This window comes from Triticum dicoccoides, chromosome 5B, assembly GCF_002162155.2.
Source record: "Triticum dicoccoides isolate Atlit2015 ecotype Zavitan chromosome 5B, WEW_v2.0, whole genome shotgun sequence".
Lineage (NCBI taxonomy): Eukaryota > Viridiplantae > Streptophyta > Magnoliopsida > Poales > Poaceae > Triticum > Triticum dicoccoides.
Window position 1 is genome coordinate 275,841,674 of NC_041389.1, and position 21,493 is coordinate 275,863,166.

Consider the following 21,493-nt stretch of genomic DNA (forward strand, 5'->3'; position numbering starts at 1 on the left):
GGTCGGACTCTTCTCCTTCTCTATGTTGATGACATGATCATCACTGGTGATGACTCTAATTACATTGCCTTTGTTAAGGCTCGTCTCCGTGACCAGTTTCTCATGACTGATCTTGGTCCACTTTGCTATTTTCTTGGGATTGAGATCTCCTCGACCTCTGATGGCTTTTACATCTCCCAAGAAAAATATATTCAGGACCTTCTTGCTCGCGCTGCTCTCGGTGATGAGCGCATAGTTGTGACTCCCATGGAGCTCAACGTTCAGCTTCGTGCCTCTGATGGTGACCCTCTCCCTAATCCCACTCGCTATCATCACCTTGTTGGCAGTCTTGTCTATCTTGCTGTTACGCGTCCTGACATCTCCTATCCCGTCCACATTCTGAGTCAGATCGTTTCAGCCCCCACCTCTGTCCACTATAGTCATCTCCTCTGTGTTCTATGATATCTTCGTGGCACGATCTCTCAGTGCCTTTTCTTTCCCCACTCCAGCTCTCTTGAGCTCCAGGCCTACTCAGATGCTACCTGGGCTAGTGATCCCTCTGATCGACGCTCGATGTCTGCTTATTGTGTCTTTCTTGATGGCTCTCTTATTGCCTGGAAGACCAAGAAATAGACTGCAGTTTCTCGCTCGAGTACAGAGGCTGAGTTGCGAGCCATGACTATGCTGACGGCTGAGGTGATCTGGTTACGGTGGCTACTTGAGGATTTTGATGTGTCTGCTACTACCTCGACTCCCTTATTGTCAGACAGTACTGGCACTATCAGTATTGCGCGTGGCCTGGTGAAGCATGAGCTCACCAAGCACATCGGTGTGGATGCCCACTTTGTGCGTGCTGCTGTGCAGGATCAGACTCTCGCTCTTCACTATGTGCCCTCTGAGTTACAGTTGGCGGACTTCTTCACAAAGGCTCAGACTCGCACGCAGCATAGTTTTTTTCTCTCCAAACTCAGTGTTGTTGATCCACCATGAGTTTGAGGGGGGGTGTTAGATGTGTATAGCCTTTTTCGGTTTATCCCCATTGTATAAGGGTCTCTTGCACTTTACCATACACATGTATATGTATTGGCTTTTGGCCCTCTTATGAATGTAGTTGCTCATTCCAAACAATCTAGTATGATTTTATCGAGAGTCTTTTGAAACGCCCAAACTCCCTAAACTCATGCACATTTGTACCGCCCTTATTTGATATATATCCAGAAGGCACCAGAGTTTTCAAACAATAGAATCCCACAGCCTTGCTATCTTCAGTGTACCATGTGTTTATACTCCGCTTTCAATGATGCTGATGTTGGAAAGATCAGACATACTTGCGAGCAAGCTGTGATCTCCATAACACTGATATTTACAACTGAAGATATCAAATATTTACAATATCCCCACCAAAAAATTTGTCAAGCTGAGGACGGTGGCGCGCCAGGCTGTGTTTGCCTCGTCTCACCCATCTACATGCCTTGCCTTGTAGCGCCAGACATGTTTTCTTCCAAAACATCGTGACTGTTCTTAAATTTTTGTTGAAAATAGAACCGGTGCTTAATTTTCCAAGGCATCGAGGAGAATGCATACCAATGCACCAACACCAAAGAGCAATTTCAGTCCCATCAATTTAAGTTTCACAACAAAACTTGGTCCCATCAATTTCAGTTTCACGACAAAACCGTTGCAACATTCAAACAACTCACCACACGGTACATCGGAATGGATACATCACGCGACAAACTACTAACTTATTCCAACACCTTAGAGCTATTTGTTCCCCATAACCCAGAGAACAATGCCGCCACCGGTTAAGCCGATTCCGACTTGGTGTACATCCTAATGGCAACAGCCAGACCAAGTATGGCCAGGGGAACAAGGAACTGGAGGATCTTGATGATGAACTCGGGGGTCTTGTCTTGGTTGTAGTGTGGTTGCTTCGGCAGAGTGTACTTCGTCCGGGCAGGTATCGTGGTCGCGTCCATGTCGCCGACATAGTACTCGTCCAGCATCGCACGGGCGGTGGTGCTGTGACCGACATCCTCAAAGTCATCGGTTGCGTCCTTGGCTGTAAAAGGGCCCACGTGTTAATGCAAATTATTAGGCTAAATCACAAGTTCACAACCTCTGCAAGCATGGCATCGCAAGAAGGCATTACCAGTCGAGGACAACAGTACATCATCACCTCCAGGGTGATCCTCCAAAAACTTGGTCACATCGTATACCTGAACATTAGAACACAGTGTCAGTGATTGTTTTTCTCAAGGAGGAACAAAATTTATAACCATTCTCCTCTAAACAAAATTTATAACCATTGTAAGCCTCACTACTGACATAAAAGTAACAGCGTTAATTAAAGAGCATTGCCACATTGCTCCTGCCATATATAACAAGTACAAGAAGAAAGCAGCCCTTTCAACGTGAATAAAGGCTAATCAAATCTATCTTTATGAAATATAAGCCTGCTTATAGAGAACTTTCAGGTTCCGAAGAAAGATAAACATGAAAAATTCACCTTAAACTACACCAGTTCGCAAAGCTTAAACAAAAATAAAATGAGTTCTTTTGGGCTAAAATAAATGTTAAAGACTTGCTTTTCATTGGTACACATGGATAAAGGGTAATGATGAACATAATTTAAAATCTTTTGCATCCTCATATGTAAAGGCACACCGTAAGATGATATCTTAAGCCAAGACCTAAGTGTTGTTACTGTAAGGCAGATTTTTTGGATGCATAAAACATGAAAAAGAAAAACTTCCCCTCAAAAAAAAAAACCATGATAAAAGATTCAGATTTATGTCCAGAACTCAGATGGAGAAATGGAAAAAGTTTACAAATGCGATTCTTACGGGGGTAAAATATAGTCATAGAGAATGAAGAATGAATCTCAATTGGTCTGGGACCTGAGAGTTTAGTTCTCGTCTGAAAGACTGAAACTGTCAAAAATATCATCTAATCACTGGTAAGTAACCTCTTGTTTTTTCCTAGAAAGGGCAACATAACACTCGAGAACCAAACATGCAACTATTTTTACATAGCAAAAGGTTAACTAGTGAATCTACGGCAACCAAACGGGCAAATCTTTTTTGCCTACCAGCTCGAGCAGGATCAACTAGAAGAAGGTTGCACGGCTATATAAACGCAATTTATCGGTTCTGACCTTGTGTGCTGGTCTGGACTGTGGTTGTATCCGTACTCTGGCTTTATTTATATAAAAGCAGGGTGAAAGCCTAATTTCTTCTGACTACCATCAGAAAATTATGTTCAAAGAGGTACCAACTCTTGTCTGGATAAAAGTGTTCCGACCTTGTATAAAGCGGGGTACTCAGTAATTTATCGGTTCCGACGGGGTGGAAATTCTGGAAGTAAAACCAGAGTGTGTAATCTCTCAGACCAATTCACAATTCAAATAGGTACCAACTCTTGTCTGGATATTTACCCCAGGAATCGCTCGACATGTACTAAACCAAACTGATTCTTCTTCAACACATAACCAATAACTCAAGTAATAGTCCGACGGTACTGGGCAGATCTGCCGGCGGATGTACTCTAATCGTACCAGGCCAGCACGTAACATGTATCAATTGCTTAGCCAAATGCTTTGGCAAATCGATTAGGGCATGTTGTGCTGCAAGCTACCAGTATCGCGACCCTCCGAGAGAAAGAAAGAAAGACTGAATCTTGGCGTAACAGTAATCGCAAGGAAACAATCAGGAGGGCCAGCGGGGAGAAGATGTGTGCGTATACCTTGCCGGCGATGATGAGCCAGCAGTCGTCCTTGGTGTTGTGCTTGGACACCTCCTCCAGGGTCAGCGCCGCCTTGGACATCTTCCTCCTGCTTCTCCTCTGCCTGGTTGAGTTGATACGAGACTGGGATTCGCAGCCGCAGATCCGCAAGACCTCAAGCTGCTGCTGCTGTTGCTGTTACCTGAGAAGAATCCGGCAGGTAAAGGTGGGTGGCGATGCGATGTGAATCTGGCTGGGGATACGATTGCGCTTCTCTCCTTTTTATAAGAAAAATCGCGAGGAGACGAGAGGAAGCGCTCGGCAACAACCACAAGTCCAACTCCACCCGAATTGCGTTTCTTCCTCTTGTTGTTCCCGCATGCCCGGCCCGTGGTGGGCCTGCACCAGCACGCGGCCCGCCTAGGGCCGTGCCTGGGCCATGAGGCTGTGCAGCGTGTCGGCACAGCACGGCCCGTTTACTTTTAAAAAGATCAGATTATTTTTTGTGTATTAGCCTAAAAAACAGCACAATAAGCCCAAAACAGCCCAAAATTAGACGGGCTGGTGGGCTAAATGTGCCGGTGGGCCGGCCCGTTTTCTTGTATGACGTGTTTGGGCCAGGGAACACATCACGCATGTTGGCCCGGCACGGTCCGTGTAGTTAGCGTGCCTGGCCTGTATAACCCAGTTCGGGGAGTGTCATGTTAGCCCATCTGGCCAGGTTTGCACATACTCAGCTGAACCAAACTCTTTTGTGTGGACTCGCTTCTCTAGTCCAAGAGAGGGAGGAGTAGATTTTTCTACTTAAAGAAACTAGATTTATTATATTATAAATGTTTATCAGAAGTACAAAGCACCCTAAACATAATAAATTTTACATTGAGGACCTTGTGCCATCAAACGAGCATTACCGCCCTGAAGGAGCCGCCGACGCGTCGTTGTTGACGTGTATCTATCAGAGTCGGCTTTACCTTGTTGATAACAGTCGGGAAGTCTCCATGCACGTGCCCCTAAGGACTAGTGCCCCAAAGCCGCATTTATCACCATTGAACACTTGAATCGGTCCAAATCGCCTCACACCCTTGGTGTCTCAAGGATACGATAGGAATCTACCCAGGAGCTTCGCTGACTCCATCCCAATGGACAAACTCGAGGAGGACCATAGCCCGAAAGATGAAACATGTTGAGCAATGTATCAAGAATACTATTGCAGAAAAAAATCAACATACATTATATCTATGGTGTGACAAGTGTTTAAATGTAGCTATTATGGCAAGTATCAGAATATAGGTTTCCTTTTCCAACTTGTTACCACCTTTTTCCTTCCTCGGGATGATAGGTGGCAACACATTTACACTGTCCAAGATTTCGTGCTCCATCTTCGGCTCCGACTTAGGACGAAACTCAACTTCTTCATTCAAGTTTTCCTCATCTTGCCTCCAAGGGTGGGCCATTGGAAGCCACATTTGGGGTCCCATATACATGATTTTTTTACTTGAAGTAATCGTTGACTACTTGTCTCATCTTTGCAAGTAACACATCCTTTGTACCTGCTTCTAGTCTGGCAGGATTGGTATCCATATGAAGGATAATAAGTAACCGTTGTTAATAACATTGCTTTTAGTTTGAAGTATTGTTGTTTGTCAGCATCCCAGACCCAAGCCGCCTTGACGCAAAGTGTTTCCACTTCATCCTTAAGTAGTTGGTGATACAAGTTAAGATTCATGCCAGGTTGCTTAGGCCTTGGATCAACTTAGCCATGTGTATGTATTTTCGCTTCATGCAAACCCACAATGGAAGGTTGTACAACCAAATAACCACAAGCCATGTGTCATGTCTGCAACTCAAGTTACCAAATGGAGTGATTCTCAATAGTCATACCAATCATTACCTTTCTTGGGTCATCACCAAACTACACTTTGAACTTACTTTTGACTGCGTCCCACTGGCGAGCATCGGTCAGGTGTGTAAGCACAACAACTCCATTATTTTACCCTTCCGCGTGCCAACACATCAACTTCGACTTATTCTTATTACAAAACATAAGCCTCAAACAGGGAAATATGGAAGACACCAACCTTTCTGAGAAGACAACCTTTTCTTCTTCTTCGTGGTTGTAATTTTTTATTTTCTACCACGTCTCCCAACAATGTGCCACTATTATCTTTCGTATCATTATCGTCCGTCGTATCCCCACTGTGTGATATCCAATGTGTATAACCATTAGAAAAAAAACCTCTTCACCAAATGATATTGCAATTCATCTTTCATTCTAACCATTCTCGTGTTGTCACAACTACAACATGGACAACACATCTTTCGTCTTCCATTGACCTCCATGTGTTGGAGGGTGACTGATGACCCACAAGTATATGGGATCAATTGTAGCCCTTTTTGATAAGTAAAAGTGTCAAACCCAACGAGGAGTAGAAGGAAATGACAAGTGGTTTTCAGCAAGGTAATCTCTGCAAGTGCTGAAATTGTAATTAACAGAGTAGTTTGATAGCAAGATAATTTCTAACAAGCAAGTAACGGTAGTAGTAACAAAATTGCAGCAAGGTAGCCCAATCCTTTTGAGGCAAAGGACAGGACAAAACAGTCTCTTATGATAAGCAAAGTGTTCTTGAGGGTACACGGGAATTTCGTCTAGTCACTTTCATCATGTTGGCTCAATTCGTGTTCGCTACTTTGATAATTTGGTATGTGGGTGGACCGGTGCTTAGGTGTTGTTCTTACTTGAACAAACCTTCTACTTATGATTAACCCCCTCGCAAGCATCCGCAACTACGAGAAAAGTATTAAGAATAAATTCTAACCATAGCATTAAACTTTTGGATCCAATCTGTCCCTTACGGAGTAGCGCATAAACTAGGGTTTAAGCTTCTATCACTCTCGCAACCCATCATCTAATAACTACTCCACAATGCATTGCCTTAGGCCCAAATATGGTGAAGTGGCATGTAGTCGACGTTCACTTGACACCACTAACGGAATCACAACATACATATCATCAAAATATCGAACACATATCAAGTTCACATGATTACTTGCAACATTATTTCTCCCGTGACCTCAAGAACAAAATTACTACTCACAAATGATAATCATGCTCAAGATCAGAGAGGTATTAAATAGCATAATGGATCTGAACATATAATCTTCCACCAAATAAACCATATAGTAATCAACTACAAGATGTAATCAACACTACTAGTCACCCACAAGCACCAATATATAGTTCCGGTACAAAGATTGAACACAAGAGATGAACTAGGGTTTGAGAGGAGATGGTGTTGTTGAAGATGTTGATGGAGATAACCCTCCCCAAGATGGGAGAGTTGTTGGTGATGATGATGACGATGACGCTTGCCAAAAGTGCTCCTTGCCAAGTTCCGCCTCAAGACGGCGGCGCTTCATCCCGAAAGTCCTCTCCTTATATTTTTTCTAGGTTAAAATGACTTATGTACTAGAAGAGGGGAACCGGAGGTGGGCCTGGATGAGCACAACCCACCAGGGCGTGCCTGGGGGCCCAGGCGCGCCCTGGTGTCTTGTGCTCACCAGGGTGGCCCCCTCCGGTACTTATTTGCTCCAGTATTTCTTATTTATTCCATAAAAAATCCTCGTGAAGTTTCAGCTTATTTGGAGTTGTGCAGAATAGGTAGCCTGACGTAACTTTTTCAGGTCCAGATTTCCAGCTGCCAGAATTCTCCCCTTTTGTGTGTACCTTGCATAGTATAAGAGAAAAGGCATTAGAGTTACTCCAAAAAGCATTATTATGCAATAAAACAACATAAATAACAGTAGGTAAACATGATGCAAAATGGACGTATCAACTCCCTCAAGCTTGGACCTCGCTTGTCCTCAAGCGAAAACCTTAATCGAAAAACATGTCCACATGCTTAGAGAGAGAGGTGTCGATAAAAACAAAATACGGACATGGAAGCATCATGTAAATTATTATGACAGCAACAAACTTTAACATAGAACTTTTATCATAAACTTCTCATGAAAAAGTAACAGTTCATCACAACATCGAAGTATTAAGCATAAACTCTATTGGAAACCAACAAACTATGTTCTCAGTCAACCTTGCAACTACAATTCATCATCTTTTTAGGAAGGGTCACATATCGGAGCCTTTAGGCAAGTCCACATACTCAACCATCATTTAGTCTTCTATGATTGCTAACACTCACTATGTACACATGAGCAAAATGTTTCAACCGGACACATAGAAAGATAGGGGCCTATAGTTTCGCCTCCCAACATATTCACCTCAGGGGTGATGTCAACAATAATGGCTCATGCTACCCATATTCAACTGGATATATGTGCCTAGATCTTTCCTCACCACATGATGCTTGCCAAAGGAGAAAATAAAAAGTAATAGAGAGAAGAACTTTGACTCTTGCATGAAAGTAAATACATAAAAGTAAAAGATAGGCCCTTCGCAGAGGGAAGCAGAGGTTGCCATGCGCTTTTTGTTTGTATGTTCAACCCCTTAGTGCAAGAGAACGACACGTTATATTGCCCCTTATGATGGCAACCTTTATTATGCAGTCTGTCGCCTTTATTCTTCACCATCACAAGTTCGTACAACGCTCAATTTTCTCTTACACTAAATGATCTAACACTTTTAGAAGTAATTTTTATTGGCTTATTGCACCGATGACAACTTACTTGAAGGATCTTACTCAATCCATAGGTAGGTATAGTGGACTCTCAAAATAAGATTTGGGATTAAGGGTTTTGGATGCACAAGTAGTATCTCTACTTAGTGCGGAATTTTAGTCTAGCAAAGATGGGGGGTAAGCACCACATGTTGAAGGATCTATGACAATATAACTTCTATGTGAATATGAACATACATAAATCATTACGTTGTCTTCCTTGTCCAATGTCAACAATTTGGGCATATAATATTTTGATGGGTGCTCACAATTATGAAAGATTTCCAGGATAGTGTATTTGCATGTGAATCTTCTCTTCCCTTATTAATTCTTCATGAGTTGCATCATTGACCAATGCTATGTTTGTCAATCTACAATAAAATTTTCTGCTTATACTTTTCCTTGTGTAATGTCATCACTTACTATAAGATTAGCATATGATCTTTTTCATTTATTTCCTTTCTTTTTATTGAAACATGAAAGTAAAAGAAGCAAAACTCAAACTAAACTTTATTATATATCTCGCACATGATAACAAAGATAGATCACTAAGAAAACTCTCGAAAAGAAAGGATCGAACTAAACTTTTATTCATCTAAAGGAAAAGATAACTATGGATCAAACTAAGAAAAGTAAATGCAAAAGATAGTGGAGGTGATACGATACCGGGGCACCTCCAGTGCCCATACCCGATACTCAATTTTCTTTGGGTGATGAAGAAGGAGGTGGCGGTGATGGAGCGGTAGCGATCCTATCCTTCGGGATCAAGAGATTCTCCAATCTACGGATGACGCTCCGGAGGAAGGTGGCGTGTTCTCGATGCAGAATATTTTCACGAGTGAGATATTTATTTTGCACACGAACTGTTTCAATGATCGTGAAGGCTGCAATCTCAGTGGGGGTAAGATGAGCATAATAAGGTCAAGGGTATTTTCTTCCTCCTCCTCAACAGGTAGTGCTTGCTCAATCACCGGCGTTTGATCTCCAGTGGCCTCCTTGCCCTTGTCCTCCTTGGCGGCTCCAACGGGCTCTTCCCTCTTCAGCTCGATCTTCATCAACCAAGCATCCTCTTCCACGGTGTTAGAGGAAGAAGAATAAGACATGATGCCTGGCTTAACATATCTGACAGAAAACAACGAGAAAAGAAAACAGGAGATTTCTCCGCAATACGGAGGTCAACAGGTTTGGGGGGTATATAAAGATTTTTATGTTGGTAAACAAGCAAACGGAAGAAAAACGGAGTCCGGAAGGTACCCGAGATGGGCACAACCCACCTGGGCGCGCCTGGCAAGCCATGCGTGCCCCGGTGTCTTGTGCCCACCAGGGTCACCTTCCTGGTAGTTTCTTATTTTCCTTATTTTTAAAATATTCCAAAACTGACAATAAATATTTTTGCGGATTTTTGGGAGTCCATTTACTTACCGTATCACGTACCTCCTCTTTTTCACGATTCTGGAGTGTTCCGGAAGGTTTCTTTTATGTGTTCTTCCGGCGTCATAGTTTGGATAATATTACTTTCAACATTAATGGGCTTACCTGAGATATAATGTTTTATTCGTTGCCCATTGACAACCTTCGGGTTAGTACCTTTGGCATTATTTATTTTGATAGATCCAGAACAATAAACCTCCTCGATAACATAGGGTCCTTCCCATTTGGAGAGGAGTTTTCCTGCAAAGAATCTGAAACGAGAGTTGTACAAAAGAACAACATATTCTCCAACTTTGAACTCACGCTTTTGGATTCTTTTGTCATGCCACCTTTTAACTTTTTCTTTAAATAACTTGGCATTTTCATAAGCTTGGGTTCTCCATCCATCTAATGAGCTGATATCAAATAATCTTTCCACCAGCAAGTTTGAAATCATGGTTGAGTTCTTTAATTTCCCAATATGCTTTGTGTTCTAACTCAAGAGGCAATTGCCAAGCTTTTCCATAAACCATTTTATAAGGAGACATACACATAGGATTTTTATATGCTGTTCTATAAGCCCAAAGAGAATCATCTAGTTTCTTAGACCAATTCTTCCAGGACCTATTGATAGTCTTTTGTAAAATTAGTTTTATTTCTCTATTGCTAAGTTCAACTTGACCACTAGACTGGGGATGATAAGGTGATGCAATTCTATGGTGAACATCATACTTGGCAAGCATTTCACGGAAAGCACCGTGAATAAAGTGTGAACCAACACCAGTCATTAAATATCTAGGGACTCCAAACCTTGGGAAAAAACTTCCTTAAGCATTTTAATAGAGGTGTTGTGATCGGCACTACTAGTTGGAATAGTTTCTACCCACTTAGTAACATAATCAACAGCAACAAAAATATGAGTATGCCCATTAGAGGAAGGAAAAGGTCCCATGAAATCAAATGCCCAAACATCAAATGGTTCAACAGCAAGTGAATAATTCATAGTCATTTCTTGACGCTTACCGATATTACCTATTCTTTCGCATTCATCACAAGATAAGACGAACTTACGGGCATCCTTGAAGATAGTAGGCCAATAAAACCCAGATTGCAATACCTTATGAGCAGTCTTGTCTCCCGCATGATGCCCTCCATAAGCTTTGGAGTGACATTTATGTAGGATTTGTTCCTGTTCATGCTCAGGTACACAACGTCTAATAATACCATCTACTCCTTTATAAAGATGTGGGTCATCCCAAAAGTAATGTCTTAAATCATAGAAGAATTTTTTCTTTTGTTGGTATGTAAAACTAGGTGGTATGTATTTAGCAACAATATAATTAGCATAGTCAGCATACTAGGTGTACTATTAGAAACATTTATTGCAGCTAACTGTGTTGGGGAACATAGCATGCAATTTCAAAAAAATTCCTACGATCACGCAAGATATATCTAGGAGATGCACGACAATGAGAGGGGGAGAGTGTGTCCACGTACCCTCGTAGACCAAAAGCGGAAGCGTTAGTAAACGTGGTTGATGTAGTCGAACGTCTTCACGGTCCAACCGATCCAAGTACCGAACGTACGGCACCTCTGTGTTCAGCACACGTTCAGCTCCATGACGTCCCTCAACTCTTGATCCAGCAGAGGGTCGACGGAGAGTTTTATCAGCATGACGGCATGATGATGGTGTTGATGATGTGATCCGCGCGGGGCTTCACCTAAGCACTACAATGATACTATCGGAGAAGTAAACGGTGGAGGGGGGCACCGCTCAAGGCTAAGAATAACTGTTGTGCTTTGGGGTGCCCCCCTACCCCCGTATATAAAGTAGGGGGGAGGAGGCGGCCGGCCTAGAGGGGGCGCGCCAAGGGGGGAGTCCTACTAGGACTCCCAGTCCTAGTAGGATTCCCCTCTCCTTTCAAGAGAAAGGGGGAAGGGGAAAGAGGTGGAGGAGAAGAAGGAAAGGGGGTTCGTGCCCCCACCCCTAGTACAATTCTTTTTGGGCTTGCGGGGCGCGCGCCACCACCTCGCCGCCGGCCTCCTCTCTCCACTAGGGCCCATGAAGTCCCAATAGTCCCCCGGGGGTTCCGGTAACCTCTCGGTACTCAGAAACTTATCCGATACTTCCCGAAACCATTCCAGTGTCCGAATGTAACCTTTCAATATATCAATATTTACCTCTCGACCATTTCGAGACTCCCCGTCATGTCCGTGATCTCATCTGGGACTCCGAACAAACTTCGGTCACCAAAACACATAACTCATAATACAAATCATCATCGAACGTTAAGCGTGCGGACCCTACAAGTTCGAGAACTATGAAGACATGATTGAGACACATCTCCGATCAATAACCAATAGCGGAACCTGGATGCTCATATTGGCTCCTACATATTTTACGAAGATCTTTATCGGTCAAATCACACAACAACATAGATTGTTCCCTTTGTCATCGGTATGTTACTTGCCCAAGATTCGATCGTCGGTATCATCATACCTAGTTCAATCTCATTACCGACAAGTCTCTTTACTCGTTCTGTGATGCTTTATCCCGCAGCTAACTCATTAGTCACATTGCTTGCAAGGCTTATAGTGATGAGCATTACCGAGAGGGCCCAGAGATACCTCTCCGATACACAGAGTGACAAAATCCTATTCTTGATCTATGCCAACCCAACAAACACCTTTGGCGACACCTGTAGAGCATCTTTATAATCACCCAGTTACCTTGTGACGTTTGATAGCACACAAGGTGTTCCTCCGGTATTCGGGAGTTGCATAATCTTATAGTCAGAGGAACATGTATATGTCATGAAGAAAGCAATAGCAATAAAACTTAACGATTGTTATGCTAAGCTAACGGATGGGTCTTGTACATCACATCATTCTCTAAATGTGATCTCGTTCATCAAATGACAACACATGTGTATGGTCAGGAAACATAACCATCTTTGTTTAACGAGCTAGTCAAGTAGAGGCATACTAGAGACACTTTGTTTTGTCTATGTATTCACACATGTACTAAGTTTCTGGTTAATACAATTCTAGCATGAATAATAAACATTTATCATGATATAAGGAAATATAAATAACAACTTTATTATTGCCTTAGGGCATATTTCCTTCACTCTCCCACTTGCACTAGAGTCAATAATCTAGTTCACATCGCCATGTGAATTAACACCAATAGTTCACATCGCCATGTGACCAACAACCAAAGGGTTTACTAGAGTCAATGATCTAGTTCACATTGCTATGTGATTCACACCCAAAGAGTACTAAGGTGTGATCATGTTTTGCTTGTGAGAAAAGTTTAGTCAACGGGTCTGCCATATGTATTTTGCAAATTTTCTATGTCTACAATGCTCTACATGGATCTACTGAAGCTAATTGCTCCCATTTTCAATACGTATCCAGATTTAGATTCAGACTCATCTGGATCGGTGTAAAAGCTTGCATCAATGTAACTCTTTACAACAAACTCTTTATCGTCTCCATAACCGAGAAATATTTCCTTAGTCCCCTAAGGATAACTTTGACCGATGTCCAGTGATCTAGTCCTGGATCACTATCGTACCCCCTTGTGAAACTCATGATAAGGTACACAATAGGTCTAGTACACAACATAGCATACTTTATAGAACCTATGGCTGAGGCATAGGGAATGACTTTCATTGTCTTTCTATTTTCTGCTGTGGTCGGGTTTTGAGTCTTACTCAACTTTACACCTTGTCACACAGGAAAGAACCCTTTCTTTGACTGATCCATTTTGAACTTCTTCAAAACTTTATCAAGGTATGTTCTTTGTGAAAGTCCAATTAAGCGTCTTGATCTATCTCTATAGATCTTGATGCCCAATATATAAGTAGCTTCACTGAGTTCTTTCATTGAAAAATCCTTATTCCAGTATCCTAATATGCTATCCAGAAATTCTTTATTATTTCCAATCAACAATATGTCATCCACATATAATATTAGAAATGCTACAGAGCTCCCACTCACTTTCTTGTAAATACAAGCTTCTCCAAAAGTCTGTATAAAACCATATGCTCTGATCACATTATCAAAGCGTATATTCCAACTCCGAGAGGCTTGCACCAGTCCATAAATGGATCGCTGGAGTTTGCACACTTTGTTAGCATCTTTTGGATCGACAAAACCTTCTGGTTGCATCACATACAACTCTTCTTTAAGAAATCCATTAAGGAATGCAGTTTTGACATCCATTTGCCAAATTTCATATTCATAAAATGCGGCAATTGCTAACATGATTCGGATAGACTTAAGCATCGCTATGGGTGAGAAGGTCTCATCATAGTTAACTCCTTGAACTTGTCGAAAACCTTTCGCAACAAGCCGAGCTTTGTAGACAGTAACATTACCGTCAGCGTTAGTCTTCTTCTTGAAGATCCATTTATTTTATATGGCTTGCTGATCATCGGGCAAGTCCACCAAAGTCCACGCTTTGTTCTCATACATGGATCCCATCTCAGATTTCATGGCCTCAAGCCATTTCGTGGAATTTGGGTCATCATCGCTTCCTCATAGTTCGTAGGTTCATCATGGTCTAGTAACATGACTTTCAGAATAGGATTACCGTACCACTCTGGTGCGGACCGTACTCTAGTTGACCTATGAGGTTCGGTAGTAACTTGATCTGAAGTTTCATGATCATCATAATTAGCTTCCTCACTAATTGGTGTAGGAATCACTAGAACTGATTTCTGAGATAAACTACTTTCCAATTAGGGAGAAGGTACAATTACCTCATCAAGTTCTACTTTCTTCCCACTCACTTCTTTCGAGAGAAACTCCTTCTCTAGAAAGGACCCATTCTTAGCAACGAATATCTTACCTTCGGATCTGTGATAGAAGGTGTACCCAATAGTTTCCTTTGGGTATCCTATGAAGACACATTTCTCTGACTTGGCTTCGAGCTTATCAGGTTGAAGCTTTTTCACATAAGCATTGCAGCACCAAACTTTAAGAAACGACAGCTTGGGTTTCTTGCCAAACCACAGTTCATATGGTGTCATCTCAACGGATTTAGATGGTGCCCTATTTAACGTGAATGCAGCCATCTCTAAAGCATAACCCCAAAACAATAGCGGTAAATCAGTAAGAGACATCATAGATCGCACCATATCTAATAAAGTATGGTTACGGCGTTCAGACACACCATTACGCTGTGATGTTCCAGGTGGCGTGAGTTGCGAAACTATTCCACATTGTTTCGAATGAAGACCAAACTCGTAACTCAAATATTCGCCTCTGTGATCAGATCGTAGAAACTTTATTTTCTTGTTATGATGATTTTCCACTTCACTCTAAAATTCTTTGAACATTTCAAATGTTTCAGACTTATGTTTCATTAAGTAGATATACCCGTATCTTCTCAAATCATCTGTGAAGGTCAGAAAATAACGATACCCGCCGCGAGCCTCAACACTCATCGGACCGCATACATCAGTATGTATTATTTCCAATAAGTTAGTGGCTCACTCCATCGTTCCGGAGAACGGAGTCTTAGTCATCTTGCCCATGAGGCATGGTTCGCAAGCACCAAGTGATTCATAATCAAGTGATTCCAAAAGCCCATCAGTATGGAGTTTCTTCATGCGCTCTACACCAATATGACCTAAACGGCAGTGCCACAAATAAGTTGCACTATCATTGTTAACTTTGCATATTTTGGCTTCAATATTATGAATATGTGTATCACTACGATCGAGATCCAACAAGAATAGACCACTTAACAAGGGTGCATGACCATAAAAGATATTACTCATATAAATAGAACAACCATTATTCTCTGATTTAAATGAATAACCGTCTCACATCAAACAAGATCCAGATATAATGTTCATGCTCAATGATGGCACCAAATAACAGTTATTCAGGTCTAGAACTAATCCCGAAGGTAGATGTAGAGGTAGCGTGCCAACGGCGATCACATCGACCTTGGAACCATTTCCGACGTGCATCGTCACCTCATCCTTAGCCAATCTTCATTTAATCTGTAGCCCATGTTCCGAGTTGCAAATATGAGCAACAGAACCAGTATCAAATACCCAGGTGCTACTATGAGCATTAGTAAGGTACACATCAATAACATGTATATCAAATATACCTTTCACTTTGCCATCCTTCTTATCCGCCAAATACTTGGGGCAGTTCCGCTTCAAGTGACCAGTCCCTTTGCAGTAGAAGCACTCAGTTTCAGGCTTAGGTCCAGACTTGGGCTTCTTCCCGGGAGTAGCAACTTGTTTGCTATTCTTCTTGAAGTTCCCCTTCTTCCCTTTGCCCTTTTTGTTGAAACTAGTGGCCTTGTTAACCATAAACACTTGATGCTCCTTCTTGATTTCTACCTCTGCATCCTTTAGCATTGCGAAGAGCTCGGGAATTGTCTTTTCCATCCCTTGCATATCATAGTTCATCACGAAGCCTTTATAGCTTGGTGGCAGTGATTGAAGAACTCTGTCAATGGCACTATCATCAGGAAGATTCACTCCCAGCTGAGTCAAGTGGTTATGGTACCTAGACATTCTGAGTATGTGTTCACTGATAGAACTATTCTCCTCCATCTTGCAGTTATAGAACTTGTTGGATACTTCATATCTCTCAACTCGGGCATTTTCTTGAAATATTAACTTGAACTCTTGGAACATCTCATATGCTCCATGACGTTCAAAACGTCTTTGAAGTCCCAATTCTAAGCCGTAAAGCATGGCACACTGAACTATCGAGTAGTCATCATATCAAGCTTGCCAGACATTCATAACATCAACATCTGCTCCTGCAGCAGGCCTTGCACCTAGCGGTGCTTCAAGGACATAATTCTTCTGTTCAGCAATGAGGATAATCCTCAAGTTACGGACCTAGTCCATGTAGTTGCTACCATCATCTTTCAGCTTAGCTTTCTCTAGGAACGCATTAAAGTTCAAGGGAACGGTAGCACGGGCCATTGATCTACAACAACATAGATATGCAAAAAACTACCAGGACTAAGTTCATGATAAATTAAAGTTCAATTAATCATATTACTAAAGAACTCCCACTTAGATAGACATCCCTCTAGTCATCTAAATGATCACGTGATCCATATAAACTAAACCATGTCCGATCATCACGTGAGATGGAGTAGTTTTCAATGGTGAATATCTCTATGTTGATCATATCTACTATATGATTCACGTTCGACCTTTTGGTTTCAGTGTTCTGAGGCCATATCTTCATACGCTAGGCTCGTCAAGTTTAACCCGGGTATTCTGCACGTGAAAAACTGGCTTGCACCCGTTGTATGTGAACGTAGAGCTTATCACACCCGGTCATCACGTGGTGTCTCGGCACGACGAACTGTAGCAATGGTGCATACTCAGGGAGAACACTTATATCTTGAAATTTAGTGAGGGATCATGTTATAATGCTACTGTCGTACTAAGCAAAATAATATGCATAAAAGATAAACATCACATGAAATCAAAATATGTGACATGATATGGCCATCATCATCTTGTGCCTTTGATCTCCATCTCCAAAGCACCGTCATGATCTCCATTGTCACCGGCTTGACACCTTGATCTCCATCGTAGCATCGTTGTCGTCTCGCCAACTATTGCTTATACGAATATCGCTACCACTTAGTGATAAAGTAAAGCAATTACATGGCGATTGCATTTCATACAATAAAGCGACAACCATATGGCTCCTGCCAGTTGCCGATAACTCTGTTACAAAACATGATCATCTCATACAACAATTTATAACACATCATGTCCTGATCATATCACATCACAACAAGCCCTGCAAAAACAAGTTAGACGTCCTCTACTTTGTTGTTGCAAGTTCCACGTGGCTGCGACAGGCTTCTAGCAAGAACTGTTCTTACCTACGCATCAAAACCACAACGATTTTTTGTCAAGTGTGTTGTTTTAACCTTCAACAAGGACCGGCCATAGTCAAACTCGATTCAACTAAAGTTGGAGAAACAGACACCGGTCAACCACCTGTGTGCAAAGCACGTCAGTAGAACCAGTCTCATGAACGCGGTCATGTAATGTCGGTTCGGGCCGCTTCATCCAACAATACCGCCGAATCAAAGTAAGACGTTGGTGGTAAGCAGTATGACTATTATCACCCACAACTCTTTGTGTTCTAGTCGTGCATATCATCTACGCATAGACCTGGCTCGGATGCCACTGTTGGGGAACGTAGAATGCAATTTCAAAAAAATTCCTACGATCACGCAAGATCTATCTAGGAGATGCATAGCAATTAGAGGGGGAGAGTGTGTCCACATACCCTCGTAGACCAAAAGCGGAAGCATTAGTAAATGTGGTTGATGTAGTCGAACGTCTTCACGATCCAACCGATCCAAGTACCGAACGTACGGCACCTCCGTGTTCAGCACACGTTTAGCTCCATGACGTCCCTCGAACTCTTGATCCAGCAGAGGGTTGAGGGAGAGTTTCGTCGGCACGACGGCGTGATGACGGTGTTGATGATGCGATCCGCGCAGGGCTTCGCCTAAGCACTATGATGATACTATCAGAGGAGTAAACGGTGGAGGGGGGCACCGCACACGGCTAAGAATAATTGTTGTGCTTTGGGGTGCCCCCTGCCCCCGTATATAAAAGAGGGGGGAGGAGGCGGCTAGCCTAGAGGGGGCGCGCCAAGGGGGGAGTCCTACTAGGACTCCCAGTCCTAGTAGGATTCCCCTTTCCTTTTCGGAGAAAGGGGGAAGGGGAAAGAGGTGGAGGCGAAGAAGGAAAGGGGGGGTCGCACCCCCTACCCCTAGTCCAATTCGGTTTGGGCTTGGGGGTGACGATGCCATAGACCTAGGGTAGGGTCATGGACCTGACCTATATGCCCTACCCAAGGTCACTACCCTAGAAGCAAGGACATTCAAAGTATAGCAAGGAGTACCGATTGAAGCCATCAAGTGCAATCCACTCTTCCAATCACCTCACTAGGATACCCCTAATTTCACTCCGGATGAAGTCATTCGAACAAACAGGAAACTACCCGGAGTACAGAAGATCTAGAGTCACTTAGGATGACAACGGTCAGGCATTCACTCTGTAGTCTTAAAGATCATTAATGACACTTTATAGCTGGCGTTACTAGTAACGCCCTATCTTCATGTACATTGAACCCATGTAACGGAGGACGGCTGGGGTCCTAGCGCACTCTATATAAGCCACCCCCCTCCTCTGGGACAAGGGTTCACACCCCTTGTAACACACACCCATATTCCAGTCGACCGCCTCAGGGCACCAAGGCGTAGGGTTTTTACCTCCTTCGGGAGGGGCCTGAACTCGTAAACTCGTGTGTAGAACCTCGCCGTAGCTAGGGCCTTGCCTCCTCATACGTACCCCCTACTCTTACTGTCAGACTTAGTACCACGCCCACCTTGGGGCAAAGCATCTTAGCAACTTCCGGCGAGGTTGCATTTTCTTCGATCTTCATCAACATGGTTTCCAGCGACGGTTTGGTCATGGGCCGCGAGTTCCAACTCGGTGCGCTCACTTTCATCGCCGACGACTCTGCCTGGCTCCAAGAAGCCCCCCTTGATGTCGAGGCTCTCCCCCTCCGCGGGGCGTCGCACTTCCGTGCGAGTGCCTATGGTGTCCTCCTACGACAGCTGTCAACTACGTATCGGTTGGTCTTTGCATCGCCTACTCACTCCACTGGCGCCGCCGCAAGCGATTTGGTCAGTCACGGATCCAGCGGTGGGTGAGGCATGCAATTGCTCGCAAGACGGCTGTCGGTGTCAAAACCGGCGGATCTCGGGTAGGGGGTCCCGGACTGTGCGTCTAGGCGGATGGTAACAGGAGACAAGGGACACGATGTTTTTACCCAGGTTCGGGCCCTCTTGATGGAGGTAAAACCCTACTCCTGCTTGATTGATATTGATGATATGGGTAGTACAAGAGTGGATCTACCACGAGATCAAGGAGGCTAAACCCTAGAAGCTAGCCTATGGTATGATTGTTGTAATGGTTGTTCGTCCTACGGACTAAAACCCTCCGGTTTATATATACACCGGAGAGGGCTAGGGTTACACAGAGTCGGTTACAATGGTAGGAGATCTACATATTCGTATCGCCAAGCTTGCCTTCCACGCCAAGGAAAGTCCCATCCGGACACGGGACAAAGTCTTCAATCTTGTATCTTCATAGTCTTGGAGCCCGGCCGATGATGATAGTCCGGCTATCCGGACACCCCCTAGTCCAGGACTCCCTCAGTAGCCCCTGAACCAGGCTTCAATGACGATGAGTCCGGCGCGCATATTGTTCGGCATTGCAAGGCGGGTTCCTCCTCCGAATAATTCATAGAAGATTTGTGAACGCCAGGATAGTGTCCGGCTCTGCAAAATAAATTCCACATTCCACCGTAGAGAGAATAGTATGTACACAAGTTCAATCTGCTGACGTATTTTGTGGCATGACGTCACACCACTACCAAGCCTTTACTTGAATCGTTTTTATTATACCACCTCAGCGCGTTTAGTGAAGCGGTTTCCTTGGCACGTCTTGTCGAAGCAGAGATCGTGTTCCCCTTATTCCGGGATTCCCATCAATACGGACGTGGGTAACCCAAGCGTGCCTGTTGCCACGCCTCCTCTATCGAAGGTGAGTCCCAAACGGTTACGGGGACGGCTCTTGGTATTCTCTCTCTTTATAATGAGACCAAGGTTCGTTTCTTTTCTTCAATCCTCAATCGAATCTATTCCTCGCCCCGAGTCCCAACACCCAGAGCCCTAGATTCGAGCGCTTCGGACCTTCAACAATGTCCGGTTCCGACCTGCAGGGCCGGTGGATGTCCTCCTCCGTCACGGAAGAGGATGTGCTAAAGCTGCAAGAAGCCAGGTACCTGACCTGCGAGATTTCACATAGGTTGCCCGCCAAAGGGCAAATCATTCCTACTCCCGAGCCCGGCGAGAGCGTCGTGTTCATGTCCCACCTCCGTCGGGGTTTAGGCTTCCCGATGGATCCTTTTGTGAGAGGGCTCATGTTTTACTATGGGTTGGAATTCCATGACCTGGCTCCGGAGTCTATCCTCCACATCTCATCATTCATCGTCGTCTGCGAAGCCTTCCTCCGCACTACTCCCCACTTCGATTTGTGGCTCAAGACCTTCAACATGGAGCCGAAGATGATCGAGGGGCGTCAAGCTGAGTGCGGCGGGGCGGTTGTAAGCAGAAGGGCCGATGCTCCATGGCCCAAGGGCTCTTTCCAGGAGGAGCTCGGCTTGTGGCAACAGGAGTGGTTCTATATTACCGCTCCTATGGGCAGCAAGCAGAAGCCGTTGCCCATCTTTCGCTCAGGCCCTCCACAGCGGCTGATGTCATGGGTCAACCAAGGGCTCAACTGGGGGCCGTCAAAGGACGTACCCCTATTGTAGGGCCGGATTCGAGACCTCCAAGAGAGGGAGATCGATCTGGTCATGGTGATGCAGGTTATGCTGATTCGGCGTCTTCTGCCCTACAAGCGCCGCCCCCTCCGCCTGTGGGAATTCAACCCAGAGGGGCCACGAGCTCTCCAACACTTCATGGGTACGACACCCGTGGAGATATATAAATTGTTCTTCGGATCACAAGAGATGTGTCCGGAATTGACCGAGGATTCCGGCCTAAGCTGCAATCGCCCGGATGCTCAGGTAAGTGGCCATGCGTCCGGACACACCGTTTGTTTGCGCCTTCTAGA

The 21,493-nt window shown here is 43.9% G+C and overlaps 1 protein-coding gene across 1 annotated transcript; it reads right to left on the bottom strand.

Moving 5' to 3' along the window:
* Nucleotides 1–1,579: 1,579 nt before the first annotated feature.
* On the bottom strand, nt 1,580–4,044 carry LOC119308388 (cytochrome b5-like). The gene is made up of 3 exons (XM_037584513.1): nt 3,724–4,044; nt 2,132–2,198; nt 1,580–2,041 (listed from the first exon to the last, which is right to left on the bottom strand). The coding sequence occupies exons 1-3, from the start codon at nt 3,802–3,804 to the stop codon at nt 1,785–1,787; spliced, it is 405 nt and encodes a 134-aa protein (XP_037440410.1). The 5' UTR covers nt 3,805–4,044; the 3' UTR covers nt 1,580–1,784.
* Nucleotides 4,045–21,493: the final 17,449 nt, after the last annotated feature.

Coding starts and splice junctions, on each gene's coding strand:
- LOC119308388 (XM_037584513.1), bottom strand. CDS start 3,804: ATGTCCAAGGCGGCGCTGACCCTGGAGGAGGTGTCCAAGCACAACACC. Junction 2,199..3,723: donor GGCTCATCATCGCCGGCAAG/GTATACGCACAC, acceptor TCTAATGTTCAG/GTATACGATGTGACCAAGTT. Junction 2,042..2,131: donor TGTACTGTTGTCCTCGACTG/GTAATGCCTTCT, acceptor GCCCTTTTACAG/CCAAGGACGCAACCGATGAC.